Source organism: Mytilus californianus, unplaced genomic scaffold (genome assembly GCF_021869535.1).
Source record: "Mytilus californianus isolate M0D057914Y unplaced genomic scaffold, xbMytCali1.0.p SCAF_18, whole genome shotgun sequence".
Taxonomy (NCBI): Eukaryota; Metazoa; Mollusca; class Bivalvia; order Mytilida; family Mytilidae; genus Mytilus; species Mytilus californianus.
The window spans coordinates 6,366,788-6,387,901 of record NW_026262666.1 but is presented as its reverse complement, the minus strand read 5'-3'; the positions used below and the strand labels follow the sequence as shown (position 1 = coordinate 6,387,901).

Below are 21,114 nucleotides of genomic sequence, written 5' to 3'. Positions count from 1 at the left end.
TCTCTGATAATACCAAAAACAAGGATTTGTATAGTACTATACAAATCCTTGACCAAAATAATAAAGAATACAAACATTTGAATCGAGGTAAATGCTAAGTACTTCGTTGTATAATATTATACAATGAACTTGACTAAACACGTTAGGTCATAGTCTGACTATAGTGCTTTCAAACATACTGCTTTATATATTTTAAATAGTGTAACTTAGTGTAAACCCCAGAACTGTGGCAAAATAACATGGCTATTAAAGTCAAATAAATTTATCCGAACATAGTTTATTATCAAAAGTGTTAACAATCAGTTTAAAGTTATATTTGCAAAATTCGTTTCGTAGAATCAAACATGAAATTTATAACTACTTGCACTTTTCAGAATATCAACAAAGTGTGATTTGTGGAGTGACAAGTGGAGATCAATATAAATAAACAGGAGATTATAATAATATTGAACGATTTGATAAAGTCTGAAGAGTTGACATTAATATAGTTTCATTGTCTAGCTACAGATGTTGATTTGTGAACGAGGAATAATGGACACTTGAACGGAGCAAAATCCTTGTTTTGTTTTGACTCTCATTTTCAGATGATCATGGCATTCCAAAATGGATTTCTTAAAAGAAAAGTAGACCGGGAAATAAATGTAATTACTTAAACATATTTTGCATGAATGTATATATGCAAATACACCAAATCGTACATCTGTTCATCATGTTCATGGACATTAATAATCCCTTTTGGGATTCTGTGTCTGAAGAGAATTTCTGATTTGGTCTCTTACTGACTGATGATGATGATGGACAGCTGCTTAATGTCCAGCGGGAAATTAATATGCATATTCCCTGCTTTGCACTAGACCGACACCCTGAGTCGGATTTTTAACGTGCTAGTTCACAAGGTAACAGTCCGCAGGAAGACATGTCACCTTACTCAGACACATATTATTCTGACTCCGAGTTGACCAGTCTTTGCTCTTACTCCTTAATGCTGTGTGCTTTGCAGAGAAGCAGCAAATACCAATTTTAAAGTCTTTGATTTGACCCGGTCTGGGATGGAACCCACCGAGGCAGTCTTACTGACTGAGTTTGTGGCCAAATAAGGAAATTGATCCAGACACAGAATCCTATTTACTGACAGGAGCTGTGTTTATAAGAGGGTCTGAAAGATTCCTTATTGCTTAGATACAAATGCTTTATAAGAACATCACCACACACATCGTCAACTAATTTGAGCTTTTTTTCTTTCTTTTTCTTCTTCTTTTCAACCTTTTTGTTCTGTCCGGTTGAAATGAATATTGAAATAAAATGCATTTTCATATTGTATTGTACATGTTAAAAATGTAAAATTTAGACAATGTTAGAAGACTTCTTAATTTTACATTTTTAGACCAGAGTTTAGTTAAAACATATTTTATTTGCATTTGATAAACACAAATTGGATCCGACATAAGTCAACTAAAAAATGTATATTTAGAGCTTGATATATTGTATAGGCTCTTTTGTATGGTTGAAGACTATATACTGACCTATATATAGCATGCATAGGTGGTTTTTATGTGTAGTTGGTTTGCTTTTTCATTTCAGAATGTCAGTAGACAAACATTTGAGAGAAGTTTACAAGTTACTCCAGAGTTAATAGATAGACTGGGGTTAGAGAAAGAACTTGAGGTAAGACTATTTTACTGTATGTTCTTATGGGTAAGAAGTTTTTTAGTATGTTCTTTGAATGATACGGAAATCTATGGACAAACTCAAGATTGTGTTTCAGAAAGTTTGAAAGATTTGATCCTTTATATTCAATATAGTACATCTACATGACTTTTTTACGTTGCTGAATATATTAAGAAGATCTGTAAGATTTCCAAAGGATCATTAAAAAGTCAATGATCTCAGACATTTTCTTATTCATAAGTTTATATTTCCAGGGTCACCATGGTTGTGTTAATTGTTTGGAATGGAACGAGAAAGGAACGTAAGTGCATTATCTTGACCTTCAATAAATTTTAATAAATATGCTTTGTTAACAAATTGTGTCATGAAAAATGAACAGTGATTTTTTAAAGAAAAATATATTTATTGGGTAAGTATCATTATAATGCCTTAATAACTTGCTTTAGGTTATAATTATATATCAAGAAGTGAAAGTTGTAACAATGTAGCTGTCTTATACCCCAAATTATATGTCAAGAATTAAAAAAGAAATTGTTGCTGTCTTATTGAGTTATACCCCAAATCTTTATTCATACCTTAAATATTTACAGTAGGTCTGTCTTTTATAAACTGGTAAGCTAAGTTTTGTACTCGCTAACATATATGGCATGGTGTTGTCACAAATATGAAAATAAGGAGATGTACCAGTATGATTGCCAATGAGACAGCTATCCATAAAAGTTCAATGGAAGCGGATGTAAGCAATTATAGGCCACCATATGGCCTTCAACAATGAGAAAAATCCATACGGTATAGTCAGCTATAAATGGCCCTGACATGAAAAATATGAAACAATTAAAATTTAGAAAACTAAATGGCCTAGTTTATTAAATTTGTTCAAATATCTGTTTTAGTAGGAAACAAAATTAGTAATTATTGATCATTATTTAATTTATTTTATTTAGATAAGTTATATTTATTAACTATATTATGGTACAGTAAATATAACAATTGAATGCAGAATGTGTTCATCACCACTCACTTAGATTCAATTCTTAACTGCTTTACTGAAAACATGATAATTATGTGCATATTCAAACATATCCTTTAAGTAAGTGGTCAGTAGAACACATGCTGTGAAATTATTATTATAGTATTGATAAACAAGTGTTTTCGTAATGTCCATAGTCTGTAATAATGGTCTGAAGATGTTTGTAATGGCTTAGAGGGACATTACAGCCTCCAAGGCCATTTTTACTAACCAAGGACATATAACAGGGTCTTTAAGAAAACAACCTATTACTTAATACATTTATTAACCTACTAAACACAAGAAATGTTGTTAGTTTTGAAATTTTCTGTATTGTCATTCTATCATTTCTATTGGTAACAAAAGAGCTTTAATATCAAATGTTTGATAACAAAAAATTTTAATGTAAAATAAGAAGAATGATATGATATGATTGCCATTGAGACAACTCTTCACCAGAGAACAAATGACATAGAAATTTACAACTTATTGAGTCTTTGTACTATTAGGCTTTATTGTGCTTTGTATTTTTGTAATAACAAATTTCACAATGACTTGTTTTATGCATAATCGATGATTCGATAATGACTTGTTATAATACATGTGTGCTGTAATAGGCACTGTTTTGATTTAAAATAAAGCTAGGCATTTTAGCAATAAATTACGTGGTTATTAAATGAGGAATCTGCCGTCACTAAAATAGTATTTCTGTACTTCAGGTTATTAGCCAGTGGTTCAGATGATGTCCAAGTGATTATATGGGACCCATTTCATCATAAAAGTTTGACAACATTACGAACCAGACATGAAGGAAATATCTTCTCTGTCAAGGTAATCATACGTTTTTTTGTTAACATTAAAAGGTACAAATTCTACTGCACCAGATGCACATTTTGACAATTAAAGTCTCTTCAGTGATTCTTAAAGTGAAAATATTAAAAAATTTAAAGCCTAATAGAAACTTAAAGAGCTGATATATAATTGAAAAAGACGAAAAGAATAGCCAAACCGAGACGAGGAATCAGAGCTACGCATTAGGGAGATAAATTGCTAAATTTCAAAATGAGTGCTTAGTTTTAAAAAGTTGACTAATATACTGTTAACAAGTTAATTTTTTGTTGCATTTGATTTTTGCAGTTTTGTGAAACTTCTGAGGATTAATAAGGCATGTGTTTTTTTCAGTTTATATAGTCTTGTATGTCCTTTATTCAAGAGTTTTTTTTTCCCAATTTATGAAAGTATCTTTTAAAATTAAAGTTCCTGAATGTAAATCTATTTTTTCAGTTCCTGCCAAATTCTAATGATTCCATACTTGTGTCTGGTGCAGCTGATTGTAAAATCCATGTACATGATCTCAATCAAGGGGAAACAACTCATGACTTTGGTTGTCATAGTGGCAGAGTAAAACGTCTGGCTGTAGCTCCTAATGTGCCATTTATGTTCTGGAGTGCTGCTGAAGATGGTGCTATCATGTAAGTTATTGAGGGAAGTTATTAAGGGGGAGACGACTTAAGGGTATATATTTGACTGTTGATTTGTACCATGGTGCGATCTGATATATTTATAATTCAAAATAATGAAAGGATGATGAATATCAGGATCTTATATGTTGATAAATAATTTTTCTTCTTGATAAGAGGTACTTGTTTATTATGAATTCTATGAGTACTGTACATTTTGAATTGTGATTTTTACAAATGGACAAAAATGCAAGATTAGTTATTGCGATTTCAGGAAAATCTGCATGTTAATATACGGTATGTATCAGATATCAGAATGTGAGTTCTTATTTTTGCGATACTCACCCAGTTGCCTTATTAGCATAAACAAAAACCTCACAATAATTTCTGAATTTACAGTACGTTATAATGAAATTTTCAAGATAGAATTAATCGGTAGTTTTGAAATGGTAAAAATACCAGGTATTGATCATGGCTCTTAATGAAAGGCCTGCTTCTTTTTTACAAATGTTCATATGATTTAATGTACAAAAGTACCTTAATCTTTTTGTAGGCAACATGACTTACGAACACCGGAAACCAGTAAAACCAACCCCAAAAATGTCCTGATTAATCTGAATGCCCACATGGGTGGTAATGCTGAAGCCAAATGTATAGCTATAAACCCAGTCAGACCTGAACAGATAGCTGTAGGAGCTAACGATCCATATGTACGGCTGTATGATCGTAGAAAATTATCTTGTAAAGCCATGAAAATGCCAGAGGAAACTAATGGAAGGTATGTCAGCCATTTTGTTTTTTTTACTTTTTAGCAATTTTTTTTTAATTTGACTAAAGAAAAATAAACCCATATTCTAAATGCAGTGTATAAGAAAGTGGAGGAAAATGTCCAAAATAGAAATTGCAGAAATTGATGTAAATATGAGATTGACACAGAATTGTCTGTGTAGTCTTGAGGCCTCCTAAATAACGACAGGATACAATTGCCTCTTTGTCAATGTGGTTTGGATTGGCAACCAGTACATACTTAAATGTAAACAAATCCAATTCTCCAACAAGTTGTCGGCTTCTTAGCTTGCTTTTAGCATTTGCAAAAATATTGCACTTGATCAGTACAGTACAATGTAGTGATTCTTGGATGGGAATGTTCAAAGTGGAAGCTGATGATTGTGGATGATTCACTTTGAACTGTATAATCCATAGGAAATACATATAACAAGGTTGTAATAGGAGTTGTTACCTTAATTCACCATCACCAGCATCCACCCTGTTTCATAGTGAATCATACAACAACAGCAAGAGACATTTTTGCTTGAATTACCTTGTGTGTAGTACTGCACAGTCAGGGATATAACTCTATAGGGTTATTAGAGAAAATATCATACATGTGTTATTACAGATACTTTCATGAGTTGTCTACTCTTTATTCCTTAAATTTTCTAAATCTGTAGTAACATATGTTTGTTATTTGTTAAATAAATCATAAATATTTTAATTTTTAGTGGGCACTTGGGAATTCTTGAAACTTTGCACAGAAACTAAATACATAGCCTTGATTACTAATTTTTGAATTACATTAATACATTTTTCATCAACCATGGTAAATCAATGAGACAAGGCTTTTAAGGGATAAACTTAGCTGTAATAACAAGGCTTAGTTATTATAGGCATGCAACTTATTATATGAGACACTTGGGAATTACTGGGAAGCTTGCGCAGAACCTCATTACATTGCCTTGATCATTATTTCTTACAATAAATTAAAATACATTGTGATTAAGCATGATTTATGTCTGAGCAAAGGCTTTGAAGTGATGCAGAGAAGCTGTAATAACACCCTTCAGTTACTACAGGCATATTTTTTCTGTAATAACATAGGTGTACTATGCATGATTGGCAAACTATGAACTGTTATATCTTTCTATAGTTAAGTATACATAAAGACAATAATAATATCAATAGAACTTGTATACATTTTAACAAAACAAATGATGTATATTGGCCCTTTGAAACATGTAAAATACATATGTTATCACAGTTCTTTGATTTTTTAGTCCACAATAACAAATGTATGTTATTTTTCTCTAATAACCCTATAGAGTTATAGCCTTGACTGCTGTATGTGATTGATTTTGTTGATTACTTTAAAATTATTCAAATCTATAGATAGTGACATACTCTATTATACAAACAAGAAATATACATTTGCCAATTATTAGAAAGGTAATTAGAGTATATTTACCAGTGTCAGTTAACACTTGTATTTTTGTATTCCAGAACTTTATGGGATAGTCCGTCAAATTCGATACAGTATCATCCAGATGATTTTGCAATGCAGCAAGATTCTGTTCATTATTTTATAGCAGGTAAGCCTTACTGTACAAGTGTATATGGTGGAGGATGTGTTATTAAAAAGGTTCCCTGTTATTTATCTGTGGCCTTGGTAGTTTGCCCTAAGCGCTTTGAACAGCAATGAAATTAAACAAATGTATAAGAAATGAAGTTAGAACTCATCAAACAAATAAGTGGGTTGACCTTTATGGGTGAGTGAAATTACCTCAATACTCCTTTAAAAATGCATTTGAGGTGTGGTGTGTTTGCTTCAGATGCAGGAGGGTTTGACACACTGTGCTGTATCAAAGTTCAAAGTTGATTAAGAAATCCACAAAATTTAGTGCCGACAGGAAAGATTTGAAAAAAATTAAAAACTTACATTTAAATTTTATAAATTTTGATAAAATTATTTTTATGTACCATTTCCTGAAATCACAATAATTAATTTTACCTTTTTTACCAATTTTCAACAATCACAATAATATATATGCATTCAAAAGTTTCAGAATTTACAGTAACACACAGATAAAATACTTTCTCAATATGTAATAATTATATTCTTTGTTTTATCAGGCCACCTTCCTCAAAAACAGAAAGACTACAAGAAAAGATACAGAACCTTAGCGTCAACCTATCTGACATTTAGTCCTGACGGGACTGAGCTGTTGGTCAATCTTGGCGGAGAACAGATTTATTTATTTGATGTCAACTCACAGAGAAAAGCTGAGAAGTTTGACATATCAATGATTTTAGCTCAAAATGGTGTTGTTAAAGGTTTGTATATTTAGTAGATATTTAGATGCCAGAATCATTTACTGTATTCATTTATTTTTTTCACGGGTACCAATTTTTATGGATAGAGAAAAACATTATGTTTTTTGTGGATATTTGATATCTTGGTTCTGCCAAAGTCTACATACATGTCCATAGAGAGATTTTTATCAGTTAGTAAAAAGACAAAATGATATACATGTAAATATGTTAGACTTATATCCTAGTAGGTTACACCTATTAACTTATACTGGGTTTATATCAGGTGTGTCTAATTTTGGCTATGTTCATGTTTACCTTACATAAATAATTCCTTTTTCACTGAAGTATATAAGATAAAGAAGATGTGGTATGATTGTTGCAGGGGCATAGAAATATTGATATAAGAGGAATCATCCTGACCTAAATTTTATGCAGTGCCAAATCAATTTATTAGTCCCCTATCGACGAAGTCGAAGGGGACTTTAGGATTGCACTCCGTCTGTCTGTCTGTCCATCCGTCAGTCCGGAAAATCAGTTTTCCGCACTTTTTTTCGTCATGCTTGAAGATATTGATTTGATAATTGGTATATAGTTTTATCATGACAAGCTACAGATCAAGTTTGAATTTCCTTTCTGATGAATTTGTGCAGAGCTATGGTCCTTGGACTTAAAAAAATTCACTTAAATAATAAGTTTTCCAACACTTTTTTTCGTCATGCTTGAAGATATTGACTTGATATTTTTAGGCAGTTAAGCTGCCTTATGCGAGCACCCTAGATTTGTGTTCTACCCAATAAATGCTGAAATACGTGCCATTGTTATTATCTAGCTGGCTATTATGTTATTTATAACTAATTGAACACTTTTTTCATACTTTTAATTCTGGATTACAAAAAATATGACCAGAAAAACCTTAAATGATCGTCGAACCACCCAAAAGTTTTGAAGTTGCACATATGAAGTAGTGCTCATTAGGAATCGTTATGTAGTTTATTATCCCCTGTGCTTTTGGCTAAGATGTCAAAGAACAATTGTATGAAATATTTAATCGCCAAAAATCTCTAAAGACAAGTAGTTTAGATTTCCCAAATGGCAAAAGTCGTAGGAATATTGTTTGTCATCAATACGTAGTACAACTACGTCAGTAGTCTATTAATAAGTTCAACTGTTGGCGGCAATTTCAAATAATTTAGAAGACGAAATTTTCGTATCTTTTAAATTTGGAGGATTCTGATGATAGAAAGGTCATTATTGTTAATCATAATATTCCTTTTGTTTGAGATGAGTGTTGATAAATTGTGTATTCACATTTGAATTTCATTCTTTTAAATTACTCCGTTTTTCACATAAATGACCTTGTCAAGTAATGCACCAACATTCGATGTTTACACTTGTTATTAAGAATGAAAAAGATCCGGATCAAATCGACGTTCGACGTTGATGGGATGTTTTAATAAATGGGGATAACTCGTCCCCGAGACAAGTCGGACCGTCTTAGAAGACAACACGGACCGCTTGTCAGATTTACTTAGGGTTTCATAAAATGTTAGACTAACATGTCTAGCGGAGCCATCAATCTTTCGTTTGTGCATTGGGATCTATTTGGGGGTATTTTAAGGGGCCTAAAGAAGGGAGGGGTTTACTGTAGAACCCAATGTTTTTTTTGGTTTTTTTTAATTTGCAAATGACTATTATTTCGAAAACAGTAAGTGATAGACACACATGGTCTTTAGTAATGAGAACAGGACAATAAAACAAATCAATTAAAATATAGGATGAGTCCCTGGGGGTCATCCCAACCCCCTTCAATTTGAAAATGTGCTTTTTTCTAGTAAACGGTCGATATCCCCGCCCCTAAACCATATATATTCATGCATGGGACAATATAACAAATCAAATGAATTATAGGGGGAGTCCCTGTAGTCAACCCCCCCCCCCCCCCCTTTTCCCCATGTTTGAGAACTTGGAAACAGACGAGATCCCCACCCCTAAACCATATTTATTCATGTATGGGACAATATAACTAATCAAATGAAATATAGGGGGAGTCTCTGGGGTCACCCAACCCCCTTCCCTTCTGTTAGGGAACTTTGAAGCAGTCGAGATCCCCACCCCTTAAGCATATATATTCATGTATGGGACAATATAACAAATCATATGAACTATAGGTGGAGTCCTTGGGGCCTTTCTACCCCCTCCTGTATGATAACTTGGAAATGGATGAGATCCCCACCCCTAAACCATATATATTCATGTACGGGACTATATAACTAATCAAATGAAATATAGGGGAGTCCCTGGGGTCACTCCACCCCCTTCTATTAGAGAACTTGGAAACAGTCGAGATCCTCACCCATAAACCATATATATTCATGAATTGTACAATATAACAAATCAAATGAAATGTAGGGGAAGTCCTTGCGGTCCCCCCTGTTTGAGAACTTGGAAACGGTCAAGATCCCCATCCCTAAACCATATACTCATATACTCATGTATGGGACTATATAACAAATCAAATGCAATATAGGGGGAGTCCCTGTGGTCACCCCACCCCTCCTGTTTATGAACTTGGAAACAGTCGAGATCCCCACCCCTAAACCATATAAATTCATGTATGGGACAATATAACTAATCAAATGAAATAAAGGGGGAGTCCATGGGGTCACCCTACCCCCTCCTGTTTGATAACTTGGAATCGGATGAGTTCCCAACCCCTAAACCATATATATTCATGTATTGTACAATATAACAAATCAAATGAAATATAGGGGGAGTCCTTGGGGTCAACCCCCCCCCATGTTTGAGAACTTGGAAACGGTCGAGATCCCTACCCCTAAACCATATATACTCATGTATGGGACTATATAACAAATCAAATAAAATATAGTGGAAGTCCCTGGGGTCACCCCACCCCCTCCTGTTTGAGAATTTGAAACGGTCGAGATCCCCACCCCTAAACCATATATATTCATGTATGGGACAATATAAAAAATCAAATGAAATATACATGATATAGGGGTAGTCCCTAGGGTCACCCCACCCCCTCCTGTGTGTGTTTGAGAACTTGTAAACGGTTGAGATACCAACTCCTAAACCATATTTATTCTTGTTCGTCATTTCAAAATGATTTGAATGACATACAAGGTCAATCTCCGATGTGTCACATATGCATATCACTTTACTAGACCTAACCAATGTGTACTAGACTTTGCCCAATGTCAGGCGACCATGGGAAGGAATAATTATGGGTGCTTTGTTTGGGAGACTTTGTAACAGCATCCTGTTACAATTATTTCTTGTTTATCATAAAATTTTATTGATGCAAAAAATGAGTAGGTTTAAAGAATTTACCTAATTATATTTTGAATTATTTCTGGTCCTTTAAAAATATTACATTTATGGCTCATTTTAAAGAAAACATATATAAATCTTTCAAGCCCAAGAATGTTTGACCAACTGTTTTATAATCACCTGTCATTTTATTCCAAACTTAGACATCATGGACTTGGGGTGAAGGTGGGAGTCATTTACATTTACTATGGGCAGGTCAGTCAGACCTCACCTTTGATCCCTGTAGTAGTAAACATTTGTCTGATTTGTGTCTCATAACTTTTGTACTGTAGAACACAAACTCAGTTTTCTTTCCAGGGAAGCAAGTCCATTCATACTATTACAAGCTCGTACTAAGTCAACTTGTACTACTAACAGTCAACTATTACCAATGTTAACTACCAACTAGAACAACTGCAATCTTTGCGAACTTGTACCACTGCAGACTCACCATTAAAAATATACATTGATATATGCGTTTAAAAACCTTGATAAAATATAAATTATTTGCCTTAATAATTAATTCATTAAATAAACATAAATGTACAATATATGAATGTTTAATGTTTGTTCTTTTAAATCTTTAAAAAAAAATTGAAGCAACATTGCCACAGTTTTCATAATTACGTTTGCCTTGGTTTTTGGTTAACTGCCTACAGCGCTTACAGTGCTTTGATTTATATAGTTTACACCATGACAAGTTATAGATCAAGTTAGTATTTCATTCCAATACAATGCATTTTTAACCGGTATAGGACTATGTATTGCCATGCAATACTCACAAAATGCTTGATATATTTGTTGTTCCAGATGCTGTCATATCTGATCCATATACTGTAAATTTTGATATTTTTGCATGCATTTATTATTGTGATCGTTGAATAATGGACAAAAAAGGGAAATTAATTTTTATGATTTCATAAAATGTTGGATGCAAATAATGCTATCAGAATTGAAATGGAGCTTTTATTTTTTGTGAAACCTATCCCTTCACAATAATAAAAACATCACAAAAATTTCTGAATTTAATGAATAATGGGAATAGCTGTTATTTGGGATAACTTGGTTTCTTTATATTTGTGTGAATCAACATGAAAATAGGTATTTTCTTAAATACTGATATATAACACATGGTCACTTTTTTGTCAGTTTTTAGTTTTCATATCTTTACTTGTGTCTGTCTACAGAAGCAGCTTGTACAAATGGATTTAGTCTTCATAAAAATGGTACAACGAATGGTGTTGCTAATGGTGTACAGGCTGCTGCCGCTGCTGTGATGAAGGCTGAATTAGAAGTCGAAGCTAAATATAGATCTGTAAAAAGGTAACATAGAAAAATTCTTTTCTTGGAAAACTTGCAAAGAAGAAAGATTTGTCCACTGAATTTTCACAAATATGATAACAATAAAGTTGAAATGTAAGCTTAAATTAATTTGAAGTGAAAGATTTTTTTTTAAATTCTTTTAAATCTTGTAAATAAAATCTTATTGATGTAAGTATAATGATTGTGTAGTTATCATGATTATAACAAAAGTAAATTTCCAATTAAAAAATAATCATGGTTGCTTATAGATTTTTATACGACTGCAAAAAAATTTTGCGGTCGTATATTGGTATGACCTTGGTGTCGTCATCGTCGTCCGAAGACACATTGGTTTTCCCACTCTAACTTTAGTTTAAGTGAATGGATCTCTATGAAATTTTACCACAAGGTTCAATACCACAAAAGGAAGGTGGTGATTGATTTTGGGGGTTATGGTACCAACAGTTAAGGAATTAGGGGCCAAAAAGGGGCCAAAAATAAGCATTTTTGTAACTTCCAGACATAACTTGTGTGTTAATGTATGGATCTCTCTGACATTGTACCACAAGGTTCCATATCACAAAAGGAATGCTGGGATTGATTTTGGGGGTAATTGCCCCCAAATTTTAGGAATTAGGGGCCAAAAAGGGGCAAAAAACAAGCATTTTTCTAGTTTCATGACAATAACTTTTGTGTAAGTGAATGGATCTTTATGAAATTGTACTGCAAGGTTCCATATCACAAAGGGAAAGCTGGAATTGAGTTTGGGGGTAATTGCCCAAAACGTTAAGGAATAAGGGGCCAAAAACCAGCATTTTTCTAGTTTCCAGACAATAACTTGTGTTCAAGTGTATGGATCTCTCTGAAATTGTACTGCAAGGTACCATATCATAAAGGGAAGGCTGGGATTGATTTTTGGGGTAATTCTCTCAAAATTTTAGGAATTAGGGGCCATAAAGGGGCAAAAAAACAAGCATTTTTCTAGTTGCAGGACAATACCTTGTGTGTAAGTGTATGGATCTTTATGAAATTGTACTGCAAGGTTCCATATCACAAAGGGAAAGCTTGGTTTGAGTTTGGGGGTAATTGCCCTAAACGTTTAGAAATTTAGGGCCAAAAAAACAAGCATTTTTCTAGTTTCCAGACAATAACTTGTGTTCAAGTGTATGGATCTCTCTGAAATTGTACTGCAAGGTTCCATACCACAAAGGGGAGGCTGGGATTGAGTTTTGGGTTGATGAATCATAAGGGGGTTCAAAAATTTGGGGGGGGGGGGGATTTTTTTTTCCTTTTTTTTTCTTTAAATTTTCCATTTTAAATTGGTTATTTCTGATTTATATATAAAAGCAAATAATAATGATATGGTTTGAATAGGTAAATTAAAAATTTTTAAGTTCTTAGACCACATTCATTCTGTGTCAGAAACCTATGCCTTGTCAAATATTTAATTACAATCCAAATTCAGTGCTGTATCAAGCTTGAATGTTGTGTCCATACTTGCCCCAACTGTTCAGGGTTCGACCTCTGCGGTCGTATCAAGCTGCGCCCCAGCAGAGCATTTTATTTTATAGTATTTTTAACTTTTTTACTCATTTTTATAGATTTCAAGAAATGTTTTATTGATTTTAGGCACAAACTGGATGCTAAAGGCTTACCACAGGCCGTGGAGATACTAAAGAAGAAGGCTAACAGTTATTTTGAAAAAGAACATTATTCTAAGGCTATTTATTTATATAACCAAGCCATTGCTAGAGCCTCTAATTCTTCTGTGTTGTTTGGAAATAGGGCAGCGGCTTACATGAAAAGAAAATGGTAGGTTGCTTTTGGAATGGTATGATTTAATTTACTGTGAATGGTCATTTGGGCCTTTGCTGACTTTTTATTACTGAAATCAGTAAACATTTGAACAGAGCCTTACAGTTAGTTGGTACTCAATATAATGTCAAATGGAAATTGTTCTGTTTTTTTATTGAATTTGGTGAAAAAAAATGAAAATTATGCTAATTTTGACATTATAAAAAGAAAGCTGATAAATTAATTTTCTATAAATATATCTATTTTGTACCTAAAATTGAAAATGGAAATGAGTAATGTGTGAAAGAGACAACAACCTGACTAAAGGGCAGAAAAGAGCCCTAGGTCACCAATGGGTCTTCAACACACCTCGAAAATCCTGCACCCAGAGGCGGGCTTCAACAATAATGTATACTAGTTCAGTGAAAATGGATGTCACACTTAACCCTGAAACATGGGATGATCATCTAGTCATCACTAAACTGATATTATTAGCACCTAAATTTAATTTGAAATTTTGGCTAGAAATAGGGTCCATATTGAGGTCTTATTAAACCCATGCACTACTTAGAACTTTCAATTTAAGATTCAATGTTAGTTTATTTAAAGTTGGGATAATACAAAACTAAAAAGAGGTAGTATATATGATCCAAGATATTCGAGTAAAAGTAGTTATGGCACTTAGAAGCAAATTTTATGAGAGTTTGGTGTAAATATACATAGATTTTGGTAGATTTTTTTTATGGTGTTAGAGCACATGCATCAACCAGATAAGTAATTTACTCCAGTGTTTGTCTGTATAAACATGAATTATTTCCTTCTTATCTTGAAAAATAGTCAATTTTTTTGAAAGATCACACAAACAATTCCTCTTGTTTTTGAATTTTTGCAAGGTTTTCGGAATTCTCTGGTTTTATCCATATATTGCCAATAAAAATTTTGCCCACTAACCTTTACTTTTCTTTTCACAATTTTATTTCATAATAGTTTAAAAATCCATTTTTCAAAATCTTATAAAATAATAATATAATTGTTATTTTTTCATAGTTTTTAAATGAAAGGTGCCAATGTTAAATGTATGAAAAATCTAGAGAGAATATTTTCCCGCCATATTTTCAATTAATATTTCGAAATGAAGGACATGGACCTATAATTTTTTTCTGCTTTTCAAGTTTCGTTTTTCATATACTATCAATTTATAACAGTCTTTTAAAATATAAAAAAGAAGATGTGGTATGATTGCCAATGAGACAACTCTCCACAAGAGACCAAATGACACAGAAATTAACAACTATAGGTCACCGTACGGCCTTCAACAATGAGAAAAGCCCAGACCGCACAGTCAGCTATAAAAGGCCCCGAAATGACAATGTAAAACAATTCAAACGAGAAAACTAACGGCCTAATTTATATACAAAAATGAACGAAATCAAATATGTAACACATAATCAAACGACAACCACTGAATTACAGGCTCCTGACTTGGGACAGGCACATACATACAGAATGTGGCAGGGTTAAAAGCTTGTTATTTTGAAACAGAGTAGCGAACATCCTTAAAGTTCCAGTTTTCCTGCTGAAGATTGGTGGTTCTCTGTGGGCACTCTGTGGCTTATGCCACCACACCAATAAAAACTGGCTGCTAGGATATAGCCATGAGTGCCAAAAACAGTGTTTAACATAAAAAATCTATCAATCAGTTTTAAGTTCACACATATTTACCAATTAGTTTTTTGTGCAAAAAAAATGTGATTTTGAAATACTAAAAGAGGCATTTAATCTAATTAAGTAAATGAAAATTGTATTAAATGTCACACCTTTATTACATGTATGATGTTTAGAAGTGCTTATGCAAAATTTAGATGTGGCGTTGCATCACTTTAAATAGAAACAGGACAATATGAGAATAAACCAATTAATGAAAGATCTTGTTTTGTGTGTAAAAATGAAATTGAAGATAAAAAACATGTATTTACTTTATGTCCTTTAAATGCAGACCTTTGAAATGTATTGTATGGTGAATCAGTAAAACATAATGAATCTGTTTAGAATGTTAACTGGTGTAGGAAATTCTCAAATCTTTGAATTTCTTTGGTATTTTTGTTGAAGAGTGGTAAATCACCACATTTGCAGATTGAAACTTAAAAAATTCATTTCTAATTGGTTAAAATTTCAACCTTTTGACCTTTTATATTTCAGGGATGGTGATTTATATGCAGCATTAAGAGACTGTCACAGTGCTTTACAGTTAGATCCAAACCATTTAAAAGCTCATTTTCGATTGGCTAGATGTTTGTATGAGTTGTCATGGCCACAGGAAGCCTATGATTGTTTACAACAATTTAAAAATAAGTTTCCAGACTATGCAAAAAGTAATGCTTGTGAAGCATTAGACAAAGATATTAAAGCAGCCATTAGCTCCAATGCAGGTAAGTAATAGCTATAGAGTTTTCATGAGGGCCTGTATGGGGTTTATAGAATGGAGAAAAATGGTAAAAAAATAAAGAAAAGAGAATAATGGATAAAACACAATAAAGAATAGAGAAACATGCCTTAGAGAGTTAAGGTGGTACCCAACACCTTGACTAATACTAATTTGGCTCGTTTAATTTTCCTAAAAATTTGACAAAATGTTTACTTTGACCCTTTGACAAAAATATAAAAATTTCAAATAATTTGAACCAACCACTTTATCAGAAAAATTTCACTGGTTATATAGCAGTTTGACAAACACTAATTTTGATCATTGAGAATCTTGATATTTCCTTAACATGATTAAAACGTTTAGCTGATTTTTACAGAGTTATCTCCCTGTAGTGTTAGGTACCACCTTAAAGAATGAAGAAATGAAAAATTTGGTAACTGAAATAATTTTTTTCTCTGACTTCAAACTTTTGGAGGTGTAATACCACCATTGATTTTCCCCTATTAGTCTTTGTTAGATTTGCACTTTTCAAAATATTGTGCAGAATTTATCTTTGTTTCAAATGAAGAAATACTTGGCATGAGTAAAGTTTTATCCTGTCCAGTACTATAGACACATAACATTTCATTGCATATAAGAAAATAACCATCACTTGAAGTTAACCAATCAAATGTTCACCCTTTTTTTCCCCTGTGTACAAGCTTTAGTAACCATGTCACCTCAAGTTTCCAAAATATTCTATAGAAACACCAAATAAAAAAATAATGATGCTTTGAAACACCCAAGATATATGTTTATGACATAGAAATTTTTTACTGCAATGAAATGTAGGATTAATTTCCTACAACTGTCAATTCAAAGGAATATTTTTTTTCGACCCTTTTTCGTATGCAACCGGATGTGACGTACTATGATTTGGTGGTATAATACCTGGAGAAGGTTTTTATGCCCCCGCAGTAGCGGAGGGGGCATTAAGTTTTACCCTTGTCCGTCTGTAGGTACGTACATACGTCCCAAAGTTGGTTTCCGTTCTCTAACTTTAGTTTGCCTCAACCAAATGTTATGAAACTTATATACAATGCTTATTACCACAAAATACAGATCAAGTTTGAATTTTGGTGGCATCACTTTAACCGTTCTAGAGTTATGCCCCTTTACAAATGGGAAAATTGCTGAATTTTTCGTTTCCGTTCTTTAACTTTAGTTTGCCTCAAGCAAATGTTATGAAACTTATACACAATGCTTATTACCACAAAATACAGATCAAGTTTGAATTTTGGTGGTGTCACTTTAACCGTTTTAGAGTTATGCCCCTTTACAAATGGAAAAATTGCTGAATTTTTCGTTTCTGTTCTCTAACTTAAGTTAGCCTTAACCAAATGTTATGAAACTTATACACAATGCTTATTACCACAAATCACAGATCAAGTTTGAATTTTGGTGGCGTCACTTTAACCGTTCTAGAGTTATGCCCCTTTACAAATGGAAAAATTGCTGAATTTTTCATTTCCGTTCTTTAACTTTAGTTTTCCTCAACCAAATGTTATGAAACTTATACACAATGCTTATTACCACAAAATACAGATCAAATTTGAATTTTGGTGGTGTCACTTTTACTGTTCCAGAGTTATGCCCTTTACAAATGGAAACATTTTTCGTTTCTGTTCTCTAACTTATGTTTGCCTCAACCAAATTTTATTAAACTTATACACAATACTTGTTACCACAGAACTCAGATCAAGTACAAATTTGGGTAGCGTCAGTTTTATCGTTCTTCGGTTATGTCCCTTTATAACTTTATATGATATGCAAGCGGGGGCATCATCTGTGTCCCATGGACACATTCCCCATTTATTTATCTTGTAAGAAAAAAAATGAAAGATGCATATTTTCTTATTTTTTTTTATTTGACACTCTCTTGTTTTCCTTTTCCTGTATTCAAAAAACAAAAAGAACTAATTTTAAAATGATAATGTTACGTAAATGCAATGAACATGATAAAAAGAAACATTGAATTTAACTTCCTAAATATTGTCCTTTAATTATGGTCATGACATAAACTATTTTAAGATAAAGGTAATAATTTTTATACGACCACAACAAATTTTTTCGGTCGTATATTGGTATGACGTTGGCGTTGTCGTTGTCGTCGTCCGAAGACACATTGGTTTTTGCACAATAACTTTAGTTTAAGAGAATGGATCTCTATGAAATTTTATTATATGTTCAACACCACAAAAGGAAGGTTGGGATTGATTTTGGGGGTCATGGTACCAACAGTTAAGGAATTAGGGGCCAAAAAGGGGCCAAAAATAAACATTTTTGTAACTTACTTGTGTGTTAGTGTATGGATCTCTCTGAAATTGTACTACAAGGTTCCATATCACAAAGGGAATGCTGGGATTGATTTTGGGGGTAATTGCCTCAAAATTTTAGGAATTAGGGGCCAAAAAGGGGCAAAAAACAAGCATTTTTCTAGTTTCAGGACAATAACTTGTGTGTAAGTGTATGAATCCTTATGAAATTGTACTACAAGGTTCCATATCACAAAGGGAAAGCTGGGTTTGAGTTTGGGGGTAATTGCCCTAAACGTTTAGGAATTTGGGGCCAAAAAACAAGCATTTTTCTAGTTTCCAGACAATAACTTGTGTTCAAGTGTATGGATCTCTCTGAAATTGAACTGCAAGGTAACATACCACAAAGGGAAGGCTGGGATTGAGTTTGGGGGTGATGAATCATAAGGGGGTTCAAAAAATTTGGGGGGGGGGATTTTTTTTTCTTTTTTTTTTTCTTTAAAATTTTCCATTTTAAGTTGGTTATTTCTGATTTATATATAAAAGCAAATAATAATGATATGGTTTAAATAGGTAAATTAAATTTTTTTAAGTTCTTAGACCACATTCATTCTGTGTCAGAAACCTATGCTGTGTCAAATATTTAATCACAATCCAAATTCAGAGCTGTATCAAGCTTGAATGTTGTGTCTATACTTGCCCCAACTGTTCAGGGTTCGACCTCTACGGTTGTATCAAGCTGCGCCCAGCGGAGCATTTCATTATTGTAATGTTTAATAGATGAGAAAGACCCAGATAATTCTGTAGATCCACAAGCTGCTATGAGAAAGAAGTCCTTCCCAATATCTGACCAGGAGAAGTTATGGCGGGAAGCAGCCTTTGACCATGAGTCAAGGTTCTGTGGGCATTGCAATACAACAACAGATATAAAAGAGGCCAACTATTTTGGAAGGTAAAATTTGGTTGAGTTTACTTTAATAAGAGCGACATGCTTGTAGTAAATAGAGTAGATACTGTCAAGTTTGGTAATCTCGTATGTCCTGTAAGTCTTTGAATTTAGTTGACGTAACATCTACGAAAGGACTTATTGGATCATGATTAAAATTATAAGCCAACTTTTTAATTGTTAAAGGAATTGAGGTAAAGATGTTAACTAGGAGATACAGAATATGGATGATTGTGCTTTTGAGATTATTGGAAGATATATTGACAACCAAATATAAATATAGATATATATTTATATAATGATAAAGAGCTTTGTTGGTGATCTTCATCTTGTGACCTTCAGCCAAAATCAAAACCACCTCTAGCTCTCTCTTTATATTGCAGAAAAAACGTTTCAAATGCTGATATATATATTCCAGGGAAGTCACTGAATACCTGTAAGATACAAATTAAACACAGTGACTGTAAATTCAGAAATTTTGCAATGTTTTATAATGGCAAAGAATCACATCATGATAGATTTGCAAAAAAAAACAAACTCGCATTTTAAATTTTGGAAGCAAAATTTAATACAGCATTTCTTGAAGTTGTAATAAATAATCTCACATTTTTGTCAATTGTTCAACAATTGCAATTAAAAAAAAACAAATACAAATAGAATGAAAATTTTCTAAATTTACAGCATATTGTGTTATTTTTTTTTGCAGCAATGGTCAGTATATAGTAGCAGGATCTGATGACGGTTCTTTCTTTATATGGGAGAAGAATACTACAAATATTGTACGGGTATTAAAGGGAGACGACTCTATAGTAAATTGTTTACAGCCACATCCAAGTCATTGCTTGTTAGCGACCAGTGGAATAGACCCAGTGGTACGATTGTGGAGTCCTTTAGCAGAGGTAAATATTCATTAGGGAATGATTGACTGATTGATTGTGTAGTGTTCAATGTCTGGACACAAATATTTACTTGTATTATCAAGAACAATAACTTATTAGATACATATCAATATACCTTGCTTTGTACTGTTTTGGGAGGATTTGGGTTTTCGATGTCATATTAAGGCATTATCTTTTCTCTTATTTATTCAGATTTATTTTTTTTATTTCCTTGAAATATCTGAATTAAAAGGATGAGAGACTTATTAAAATTAGCAATGTTTTTTTAATTTTATTTCAGACTCCACTTAGTTTAGTTTTGATGCAAAAAGGATAAATATTAAAAAATCTAAATTTTTTGTTAAACTATGCCATTTGAGATCTCCTTCTCTATATTTTCTATTCGAGATAGGATGGTCTATATGGGGTTTACAGGATAGGGGATAATGGGCAAAATGTGCAGAATAGAGGGTGATAAGATAAAAGAATACAAAACAAGAATGTGTCCATAGTACACAGATGCCCCACTCGCGCTATCATTTTCTATGTTCAGTGTACTGTGAAATTGTAGTCAAAACTCTAATTTGGCATTAAAATTAGAAAGATCATATCATAGGGAACATGTGTACTAAGTTTCAAGTTGATTGGACTTCAACTTAATCAAAAACTACCTTGACCAAAAACTTTAACCTGAAGCGGGACAGATGGACAAACGAACGAATGGATGCACAGACCGAAAAACATAATGCCCCTACTACGATATTGGCAAAAAAGATAAAGAACAGAGAATAACCATGATAATGGGGTATTAGAATATAAAGAATAGGGAATAATGGACAAAATAGATAAAGACTAAAGAAAAAAGGTCTAAAGAAATAAAGAAGAAAGAAATGAAATACCCCATCCAGACCCTCGTATAGG

The 21,114-nt window shown here is 32.8% G+C and overlaps 1 protein-coding gene across 3 annotated transcripts in view; it reads left to right on the top strand.

The window, feature by feature from the left end:
• The first annotated feature begins 369 nt into the window (after nt 1-369).
• LOC127726626 (WD and tetratricopeptide repeats protein 1-like) overlaps nt 370-21,114 on the top strand; it is a 40,532-nt gene continuing 19,787 nt past the window's right edge. For all 3 annotated transcript variants that reach the window (XR_007993618.1, XM_052234046.1, XM_052234045.1), the window contains exons 1-13: nt 370-641; nt 1,582-1,665; nt 1,923-1,969; nt 3,397-3,508; nt 3,962-4,149; nt 4,691-4,915; nt 6,415-6,503; nt 7,045-7,245; nt 11,742-11,877; nt 13,486-13,668; nt 15,850-16,079; nt 19,150-19,321; nt 20,022-20,214. Coding sequence is in view for 2 of the 3 variants with exons in the window: in XM_052234046.1 (XP_052090006.1) it covers nt 585-641; nt 1,582-1,665; nt 1,923-1,969; nt 3,397-3,508; nt 3,962-4,149; nt 4,691-4,915; nt 6,415-6,503; nt 7,045-7,245; nt 11,742-11,877; nt 13,486-13,668; nt 15,850-16,079; nt 19,150-19,321; nt 20,022-20,214 (1,917 nt within the window). In the remaining variant the exon portion in view is untranslated. The remainder of the gene's footprint in view (nt 642-1,581; nt 1,666-1,922; nt 1,970-3,396; nt 3,509-3,961; nt 4,150-4,690; nt 4,916-6,414; nt 6,504-7,044; nt 7,246-11,741; nt 11,878-13,485; nt 13,669-15,849; nt 16,080-19,149; nt 19,322-20,021; nt 20,215-21,114) is intronic.